Below are 10,670 nucleotides of genomic sequence, written 5' to 3' on the forward strand. Positions count from 1 at the left end.
CGGTGGCAGTGGTGTGGGAGTTTGTTATGTTCTCATTACCATGGAATGAACCATTTATATATTAACGCAGTGGGGCCTACATGGATGAACAGCAATATTACCACAAAAAGAAGGAGAAGAGAACTGTTAGAGGGGGAAAAAGCAAACAGTGAATGTTTAAACTGTAATGTGGGAAACATTAGATAAATGGAGGGCGATACTGATTATCAAATGCAAGAACTGACAGGAACGTCTCATCAAAGAAGCTAAAACATAAAGAAGTTAAATGAATAAAAGATAGGCAACGCAAAACACAAGAATGATTATTACTGTGACATTTCCAAACTAGAAATCATTAATTAGGAGTAAAGGTCTTTAGAGTCACACTAAAGTTGCTTGTTTACTTCTGAACAGGTAGTTCAGCTTACTGATACACATGAAAGTGGGTGGGGAAAATATTTAGATGATTAATGTCTCCAACTTGATTACTAGATGTTTAACAATCATTGTTCCTTTAAAGCAGCTCTACTGAGCTTTGGCAGATATTCACACTTTGGTGCCCCTTAAACGAAGGCTGATTCGCCTCTTGTATTACATCCTGTCTCTTCTCGGAGCTCCTACCGGCCAATAAAACTCAGCCCGATGTTGACCCTCGTCTTATCTCTCACTCTGTCCCTTTCTGTCCTGCTCCTTGCTTCCTCCGATAATGTCCACTTGTATTTCTTTGAGAAATCAGCCATGGTGCGCCTTTAAAACTGGCATTTGATACAGTGCTATAAAACAAAACAAAGCTGTCATATGATGCCCCACGCTGAAAAAAAAGGAAACGTAGTGAAGTGCTGTTTCGCTCCCTCGGGATGCTGCAGGGTAATGACAAGAACGTATATAACAAACGTCAAGTGTACAATCAATATGAGTCAAAATAATGAAGTTTTAGGATTAGAAACTTATGCAGTGCTACCATAAGTCTGTCAGTTTCAGCAAATATGCTGTTTTTCTACAACACAAACTGCAAGTTGCAACTAGTCAAATGTGTGCAAATTATGATGGACCCAGTCAATATGCATCAGTGTATGCAATTATAATGATATCATATTCTGACAAGTATTACTGTATTTCCCCAATAGACTACTACATGGTCATTAGGGGTGTAACAATACACCTACGTTGATACATTGCACTCCTAATGGTCATGGTGTGAGGGTGGGAATGGTGACCATAGGCATCTCTAGGAAATGAAAACACAACTAATCATTTTCATACTATTCATGGTCTATGACAGGAGCAACACAGACAAGCATGCATCCTCACTCTTCAATTTAGAATAACCTGATAATCAAACATGCATGTTTTTCAGTACGATGAAAGAGGACCAGGTATACATGGAGAGAACATGCAAATGCCAGGAACCCTCACACTGTGAGGCGACTATGCTGACCCTTCCCACACCTTACAGCCAGGCAAATGTCTTTGTTGCTCCTTTATACTTTAAGTAATGAAGCTGCCTCATAATTCTCACTTAAACACAAACTCAAAAGCCCCTCACTCATTTCACAAACAGTCTGAAAATTATTCTAAGAATTCTGGTTCATGTGGTGTAAAGCTGGGAAATGTGCAAAGAAATAATAAGTTCAGAGTAATTGTGTCTGCAGTGTGTGCCAAGAAGTTGTCACACAACCACTGAGCAGTTGTGAGTGACTTAGCTTTAAATTTCACTAAAATCATATTTCATCTCAAGCAGCCAACAGAAAGCAATAAAGTCAGAACTAATCTTTCAGAGCTCTCAGAGTTAGCCCTCCTGTGGGATACTTGCAAGGCCCCGCATTTCTTTAAGTGATTTTGGTTTGGAGATTTTTGAATCAAACAGGGTTGGGGAGGTTGTTGTCTCCCTCAGGGGCATGAGGGGGTTTCTCAGAAAACACTGCCAGTCACGTCTGGCCCTTTGTGGACAGTAAATCATGCTCTTTGCCAGAGTGCTTCCGCACAGCAGCTCCAGCTCCCTCCTCAAGCTGGAAGGCGATACGCCAAGTACCAGAGGCAGTGAGGACCACCCAGGAGGGGTCGCACGCAGACACATATGCACAGAAAAACAAATAGGCTCGTGCAATTGCACACACACACACACCCACAATCGAGCACATGCAGAGCCCCCACACACACGCATACACACACACGTGTAAGCCCCTGTGCTTGTCCTCAGGATATGAGGTGGGATGCTTTGAGGCACTCCAACCATCCCAGGGTTGAAGGGGCAGAGGAATTTCACAACAAGTGGTGGTTAAAGTGGTTTCTCTCTCTGGGATCAGAATTCCACATAAAGTTCCAACAGTCTCCTGTGTATTCATGTATATATAAATAAATAAAATCAAATAAAGGTTTGGCTGATCTTTGTGTTCAAAATGGTGGCAGGAATGTAAGTCAGCCTAAGAAAACATCTCAAAAACTTGGTAAAAATTAAATATGAAAGCAATAATCCAGTAGGAAGCGTGCTTTGGGCAAAGTTCTTGAAGCAAAGGTGCGGTCCGGACAAAGACACAAAACAATACGAGGCCTAAAATGTACTTAAAACTCAATAACAAACTGTCATTCATATTTATTTGTGGGCTGGATGCCTCGGCCCTCGAGGCAAGACAATGACTAAAAGAGAGCAAGTCTGGGCCGGCTGCCATGCACAACTGTGTTTTGGTTTTCAGAATTATGTTGTTTTCAGGAAATGCAAAGAGGAAATTAATCCAAATAAGAGCAGTGACACTTCATAACAACTGCTCATAGTAGAAGAGAATGTTTCTGATTTGAAAGGCTTTTTTTTCCCTACATCAACCCAATTCCGAGAAAAGTGGGACACTGTGTAAAATGTAAATAAAAACCGAATGCAATGATTTGCTGTTCTTATAAACCCACATTTTATTTCCAATAGAAGATAACCAACATATAGATGTTGAAACTAAGACATTTTATCTTTTCATGGAAAATATTAGCTCATTTTGAAGTTGATGGCAGCAACACATCTCACAAAAGTTGGAACAAGGGCAACAAAACGTTGCTGGAAAGTAACTGGTACAAACCAAAAACATCCGGAAGGACATTTCACAACTAATTACTTTTATTAGTTCAGTAGCATGACTAAGCAAAAAAAGGAGCATTTCAGAGAAGCAGAGTCCCTCGGATGGTTCAGCAGTCTGACACAAACTGCTTCACAAGAGAAGAGTCCGGATGCTGAACTTGTCTGCCTGCAGTCCAGAACTTTCACTAATAGAAAACATTTAGGGGAATATTAAATAAGAAACCCATCAATGAAGGTCTGGGACTGTAGAGCAGCTAGAATCCTGCATCCGACCAGAACGGGACAATATGTCAAGATGTTTGCTGAAAGTTCTTAAAACTGTTTTGTATGAACACAGTTATTATAAATTGTACTAATATGGATTTGTTCTAACTGGATCATGACTTGTTGTGAGTTGGTGCTATACAAATAAAGCTGAACTGATTTAAATTGAATACACAGGGACAAACATCACTCCAGTTAAACTGTTTTGAGATGTGTTGCAGCCATTAAATTCAAAATGGGCAAATATTTAGCATGAAATAGTAAAATGTCTCCGTTTCAACAGCTGATATGTTAAATTTGGCTTTATGAGATTTTTGTTTATATTTTACACACAGTCTAAACTTTTTGTGAAATTGCGGTTATAATAAAGTATCCAAAAATCTAAGATGTGACATTGTTGAGTGTATTTTGTACAGGACACATTCAAACCAACACCCTCACAACCCAAAGTAGTTCTGGATGTCCATTAGAGTTCAACACCTCAAAAGCATGTTTCAGACATTCAGAAGCTTTTTGTGGGACGGGTTTCACTTGCCTGCTTCTTTGCAAACAGCTGCCAGATCTGCTCCAACATATCCATGAGCGGCGTCTGCCAGCTGCGTCAGCTCCTCGGTGGTGGCGCTGCACGGTACCAAACTCAGCTGCTTTTGCAAAATATCCGCCCGCTCCACACTACCAGGAACTCCCACCTGCCAGCAAGAAACCAACAATACACAACGGACCTCATTCACTTTAATGAGCAAGTCCACGACGGGAACTGGTGAAAATATTTCCAGCAGAAACAAACAGCAACAAATATCAGTTATGCTCATAAAGGAGGCGTCTTTGAAATGACCACAGTGCCCGACAGTACGCACCTCCAGCTCCTTGTCAAAGCGTCCTGGCCTGCGCAGGGCCGGGTCCAAAGCTTGGGGCCTGTTTGTGGCCCCCAGGATCAGCAGCTGACCCGAGTGACCCTCCTGAAAGAACAGGAGATCCTTTTACTCTGCTGTGATGTAGTGTAAATGTGCGGTCATGCGGGTTTAGGATCAGATACTACAGCTGAACAAGATCAACATTTGTATACAACAGAATTACCTGCAAAAACAAACAAAAAGGTTTCTACATGACTCTGCAAGTCACCCAAATTAAAAGAAAAAAGTCAAAATTTAAAACGGCCCTTTTTTGCATTTAATTCAGAACATCTATATTCTAAAATCCCAAATGTATTTATTTAAAAAAATCTAAACTTTCAAACGACTGGAGTAAAACTAGAAACTTTGGTGAGTGCTGTTAAAATAAAGCTTTTTTTTTGCTTGTCTCAGATTTTGGAAAACTAAATATTATGAAAAAAAAAACAAAAAAAACAAAAAAAACAAAAAAAAAAAAAAATATATATATATATATATATATATATATATATATATATATATATATATATATATATATATATATATACTAAAGATCTGAAAAGTAAAATTTTTCATTCAATTTTACTTAAATGTATTTTAAAAATCACATGGTTACAAATACATATTGAACATTATCTAATTGGATATTTTTAAAAAAGCATTAAACATATTCAGTAAATGTTATGTTGACTGTTCTTTGCTAATATCATTCCTGTACTATCAGTATAACACTAATTCATGGAAATATTTGATTTTTAAACAAAGCCATTTTTGCATTGTTCTGATTTTCATCATGGTACTGATGTAAAAATCAACATAAGGCAGATTTAATAAATAAATAAATAAATAAAACTTCATGATCTCTGCTTATTGGTTTTCAGCGCTTTGTAAGACTAAGAATTTTTCAACCTTGTTCCAATGCTAAACTTGGCTCAGTCCTGCTTTATCTGGGGTGGTCTGCCTGCAAGATGAGTTCATTTCTTTTCTTCCACATTTTCATACTGGAGGGAGAATTTAAACACAAATAAATTACAGGACAGGCAAGAATGCTGAGGAGCAGGAAGTGCTTCTCCGCATTGCACAAACCATTTGGTATTGGTGTCCAAAGATCCTCAGGTCTGGAAACCAGAGGAAAGAGAGCAATCTGGTGTATCTGCATAATATCACTGGGGACATGCATTTATACTTGAATAAAGTTATGGCAAATTGGCAGTTTATGGCAAGCTTAGGGAAATTTCTTTACCAGAATGTCTTTAAGGATGTGCATCTTTTTTCTCATCAGAGCAGTAACGACACCCCAGAGATCCAACCCACAGTGTCTGAAGTGCATCCAGCATGCAGAGATGGTTTCTGCATGACAATCTGCATTTCCAATGAGGAATCCTGATGGAACCGTGTTCTGTTGCAGAACGCCACGCTCTATGGTCATGTGTCGACTAAGCAAGCAGCTAAAGGTCAGTGCATCACCGACCTTCTTGGAGCTATCATTTAAATGCACAGCTGAATGCTGACTTAGGGAATAAAGATACAAGCATCTTGAAGTCACCAAAGAAATATTATAAACATATAGCAAGTTTGACTTCATTTCAATTGTGCCCAGCTGCAGAAGATCTGCCATGATTACAATCTCTTATTCATAGTAATGTAGATGGGCAGCACTGTGGAATAATGTCTCGTTGAGATACTTACCGAACCGATCCCATCCATCAGAGTCAGAAGAGAAGCAACAACTCGTTTCTCCACCTCATTCTGAGCCCCCTCTCGCTTTGGGCACAAGGCATCCAGCTCATCAATAAAGATTATCGCAGGCTGCCTGGCAAAACAAATAAAATGTAGGAAAAGTTAAACCATAACTCTTGTTTGGTTTTGTTTGAGGAATATGTGCTTTGACTTCAAATAAAACTGGGATCACAACATGTAAATTAGCAAGATGGTTTCATCTTTGGGGAATGTTAATGGATTTTTCAACTAAATAAAACTATTTATGCCATTCTGTAAGAAATGCCCTCATTTAGGAGCCCAGCAGGTGGTTTGATGTTTACCTCTGAGATGCCTCGGTGAATATTTGTCTCAGCCTCGATTCTGTTTCACCATAAAATCTATGAAGACATAAGATCTTGCAATGTTCATACAATAATTCACCCCCACCAAAAACTGTTATACTATAATAATATAGCCGAGTATTTGAGCACAGTGACCGTACTTGCTCATGATTTCTGGGCCGTTGATCACCACCATGTGAGCTCCGACCTCATTGGCTATGGCTCGTCCAATCATAGTCTTTCCTGTGCCCGGGGGACCATACAAAAGAACTCCTCTTGGAGGTGGGATCCCTGTTGAGATTCATTAATGCTCAAATATTATAAATTAATACATTTAACATCTTATAATTACAAAATAACAAGATTATTACCACATCTGTAAATTAAACATTAACTTGTGTGACCTGAGACCTACCGTAGTTGGAAAACAGCTCAGGGTGTTTCAGAGGAAGCTCAATGGCTTCTCTGATGACATCCAACTGGCTGCTAAGTCCACCAATCATGCTATAGGTGACCTTTGACCTCTGATCTTCTGCATTTGGATCTATTTGGCTCGCTCTGCTTCTAAAACTGACTTTGGTAGAGCACGAGAGACAGTAGAAGGTGTCACTATTTAAATAACCAGCAGGGGGTGCTGATGACTCCCTCTCTGCCTGCTCTGAGCTAACTGAGCTCTCCAGACTGACAGCAATCTCTGTAGATCCAGCGGTTGACGGATCCTGGAAGTTGGAGGAAGGAGTGTTGGGATCAGCAGGCGAGGCGAGAGAAAGGAGAGGTGCTGGTCGCCGCGGGGTGCTGACTGCGGGAGCAGGCTCTCCAGGTGTGCCTGGTGCTTCTTGGCTGCTGTCATCCACAGAGAGCATGCTAAGCTGCAGGGAAAGGTCAGCCGATGTGGAGTCCAAGACCGAGTTCATCACAGAGAACTCCTCCGTGTCAGGGCCTGATCCTGATGGAGGAGCTTGTCTCTGGAGGGTAACGCCATCCTCCCCTCTCACGGTGTCAACTCGGAGGCTGCACGACCGGCCAAAATAACTCAGTGAGATGATGTTTCCTGGCAGAATGATGTTTCCAACTGGTACGAGACAAATAAATGTACAGTAGTTACTCCAGGAAATAAATAAAGAGAGAATCTGCAGAAAGATAAATTATTATAAAAATCTAAATGTTAATTTTTTATAAAATTTTGCACACACAATCAGTTTCAATACAAAAAAGCAAGTAACTGTGTATATTCAGCAAATGGATAACTATAAAAAGTATACAGATATGCATAAAAAGAAAATAAGTTGCCCAAAATAAAGATTTGTGTATATTTTTCTTTACAAATCTGTGAGTCAAAAATATAAACTTACCAAGAGACCTCAGAAAGAAGTTCTTGAATTCGGGTGTGTCTAGCATCTCATCGTTTGACCTAAACAAAAGTTACATGTAGTTTAGAAACATTGGCAAACGTACGTCTCTGCTTGTAATTCACAGCCTGCAGTTGCATACTGCATCCAGCAGATGGCAGCATTTACCTGTAATACACAAGAAAAAAGCCCAAGCTCCCTAAAATAGTTTGGGGTGTTTTTTAAAGGTAAAAAAGAAAAAAAGGTTTTTAGTATAATACTATGTGCCCATCACAGTAATGCATTCACCTGTTTATACTGGGATTTATCAGTCAGGTGGAGAATTTTCTGTTTTTTACTCAGCAGTAGATCAACACGCTACAAAGTTGACAGGACAAGATGCCTCTAGAAGACAATAGAGTTAAGCAGCTTCAGCAAAAATTGAACATTTAAATTTTCATGACTGCATACTTTACTGTAGGACTGTTTTATTAATCTAAATTAATTTGGGGGTATTTAATAAAGTGTGTAAACTTGCTGGGATGCTAACTCCTGGGTAGACTGGTAAGTGTCTAGAATGTTTTCCACTTTTAAATCTTTCTCGTTGTAGAATGATGGAATCCAAATAGTTTGGGAATGGCCTTACACACTCTACCAAACTGATGGACAACAAAATGTTCCCCTCTAAGAGCAATTTTGATGTCTTTCCTCCGTGACATTGTGCTAATACACACCTCAATGCTCCAGACAAGAGAACTGCCAACCTTCTGGTTTTAATCCGGTGTTCAGTCTTACTGATGATGATGGTCAGTTAATCAGGTGCTTGGTTTTATTGCAGCATCTGGCGACAATTTACCCTCTTTTTTTTTTTTTATATATGAATGCCTAATTTTGAGACTTGGTGGGGACCAGACGATGTAGTCATTTTGACCAACAAACAGTTTTAAAACCTCAAAACTGAAAATGATTATGCTTTCTTTGTGGCATGACTGTGTATACTGTACAAGTTTTTATAGAGAGCCAGATTAACTTTACCTTTTACAGAGAACGACCTCTTCAGCCTGAAGAACGGGGCCTGCTATCGGGTGTAGCATCACAGCATCACCTGATTTAACTCTGAGGTTGCTCTGGGCACATTTCTGAAGACCAACCTTTCCGCCTGGAAAAGATGCAACAGGCCATCCCAGGCACACCTGAAAGGAAGAAGGAAAAAAAATGTAAAAGCTATCACGGCTGCAAAGGATTTAAAGGTAGATTCAAGGTCAAGAAAGTGAAATACTGAGAACATTATTAATTTTAATGGAAGAGAAGAGGATACCTCCTGTAGTCCAGCAGTACTCGTCATCAGGACTGGCCTCCCAATGCAAACACCGGCGGACTTCATGGAATTGAGGCCCATTTGGGCCAAAGTTAATCTGCAGCTTTTGGGTGTTTTGTCATCAGCTTGGAGTCAAAAACAAGGTCATTAGTTAGACTCATATCTTCTGCAAACACTAACACTAAATGTCACAATACCCATTTTAAATTTTAATTGTTTATCTACTATGAATATGTTCAATGTAATAGTCACATTAACACTAGATGTAATGACCGCAAAATAATTACCCAGACATGCTGAATAAACACCAATAAAAACTGACTAGGCACAAAGGTATTGCGTTTCTTATCAATAAAGCATCTCATTTCTATGCATAATAGTGATTAAAGGCTATCCCAAATAAAATAATCGCTGAATGAACACCAGTATCTGTTTGCTTTTACAAATTTTGCCTTACTTTTTAAATGACATTTCCACTTTAGTTTTAATAATAAGTTCATTATTTCTTAAAATGTAGATCTTTCCTATTAAAGCTTTAACGTATTATTCAAGCCCTGCTTCCATCAACGGATCTGGCTGGATGTCCTCTATTCTTGTCCTTTGTTTAGGTGTTGAAGGCTTTGCAACCGCAATGACATCACACTATTACACAGCTGAGGCATCTATATTATCCGGCCTATGCCATACCTTGGCTGTGGAAACACAACAGAGATCAGGATTTACCAAACTGCATCATACTGTGCCAGACCTGCTGGTGGTAACGGAGCTTTGCATGTACCACCCTCTTCCCAGTCTGTCACACTACCTGGGACCCCAATCAAAAGTTCTCTAGAGTCGCCCCTGCATTTGTTAGTAAAATCACTGACCAGTTGGTTTATGGATGGCCTGCTTGTTTGTGTGTCACCACGCAACGATAAAAAAAAAATTGAAAAAATTGGAATACACGGCCTGAAAGCTGAACCACATTTTCTTAGCCAGAGGTGTCTAGCTCCGTACCTCAAGGGCCACAATCCTGTAGGTTTTCAGTGTATCCCTGCTACAACACGCCTGACTCAATTCAATTAGTCATTGTGCAGAACTTTATAGGCTGTTGGTACCATTTAATTTGAATCAGGGATGTTGGAGCAGGGACACATTGAAAACCTGCAGCCCTCGAGAACCGATTTTAGACTTTGGGCAAACACATGCTTGAAGCTGATTCTGAATAAAATTGCATATCTGTTGTAAAGATGGAGTAGCATCAGTCATTATCATTCTAACGGTATCCATCCTAAAATCCCTCCTTTGCTGGCTAAATTTAAATTAGTTAAAACTGTAAAAGTTTTAGGGTTGTGCCTGAAACATCTTACCTTTTTCAATGAAATCGATTACAGTGAATGAGTTGCAGCTGGAACTTTTGCAGCTCCCTTCGTCTTGACGAGATGTCTGCAGGTTTGATGGGTCACTCGTCTCCTGCTTTAACACCAGTGAATTATCTCCTTCACTGGCTTTTTTAGATTTTGATTTATTTTTCTTTGAGGACATATCACCAGTAAACGTAATATCCACGTGAAAAGGCAAACGTGTGTAAACATGGAGCGGCGTTGTAAACTTCCTGGTTGAAATTTAGTCCCGCCCCCCGTTACCGTAAATCCCGACATACGTGGCTGATGATGTGCACTTTATAACTAATTAAAGAAATAGTTATTTACAACCACAAATTATCATATATCTATTAACCTGAATAATAATAATTTTCATGTAAATAAACGATTTAATGAGCCAAATATATTGTTTAGGCATCCA

General features: G+C 39.5%; 1 protein-coding gene across 1 annotated transcript in view; it reads right to left on the reverse strand.

The window, feature by feature from the left end:
- Nucleotides 1-10,650, reverse strand: part of spata5 (spermatogenesis associated 5) — a 131,262-nt gene extending 120,612 nt beyond the window's left edge. The window contains exons 1-10 of the mRNA XM_041989787.1: nt 10,235-10,650; nt 8,886-9,010; nt 8,603-8,760; nt 7,592-7,650; nt 6,655-7,311; nt 6,401-6,530; nt 6,240-6,296; nt 5,887-6,010; nt 4,165-4,266; nt 3,843-3,996 (exon numbers count right to left, since the gene is read on the reverse strand). Coding sequence (XP_041845721.1) covers nt 3,843-3,996; nt 4,165-4,266; nt 5,887-6,010; nt 6,240-6,296; nt 6,401-6,530; nt 6,655-7,311; nt 7,592-7,650; nt 8,603-8,760; nt 8,886-9,010; nt 10,235-10,409 — 1,741 coding nt within the window. The 5' untranslated portion in view covers nt 10,410-10,650. The remainder of the gene's footprint in view (nt 1-3,842; nt 3,997-4,164; nt 4,267-5,886; nt 6,011-6,239; nt 6,297-6,400; nt 6,531-6,654; nt 7,312-7,591; nt 7,651-8,602; nt 8,761-8,885; nt 9,011-10,234) is intronic.
- Nucleotides 10,651-10,670: the final 20 nt, after the last annotated feature.

The sequence above is a fragment of the Melanotaenia boesemani genome, chromosome 7 (genome assembly GCF_017639745.1).
Source record: "Melanotaenia boesemani isolate fMelBoe1 chromosome 7, fMelBoe1.pri, whole genome shotgun sequence".
Taxonomy (NCBI): domain Eukaryota; kingdom Metazoa; phylum Chordata; class Actinopteri; order Atheriniformes; family Melanotaeniidae; genus Melanotaenia; species Melanotaenia boesemani.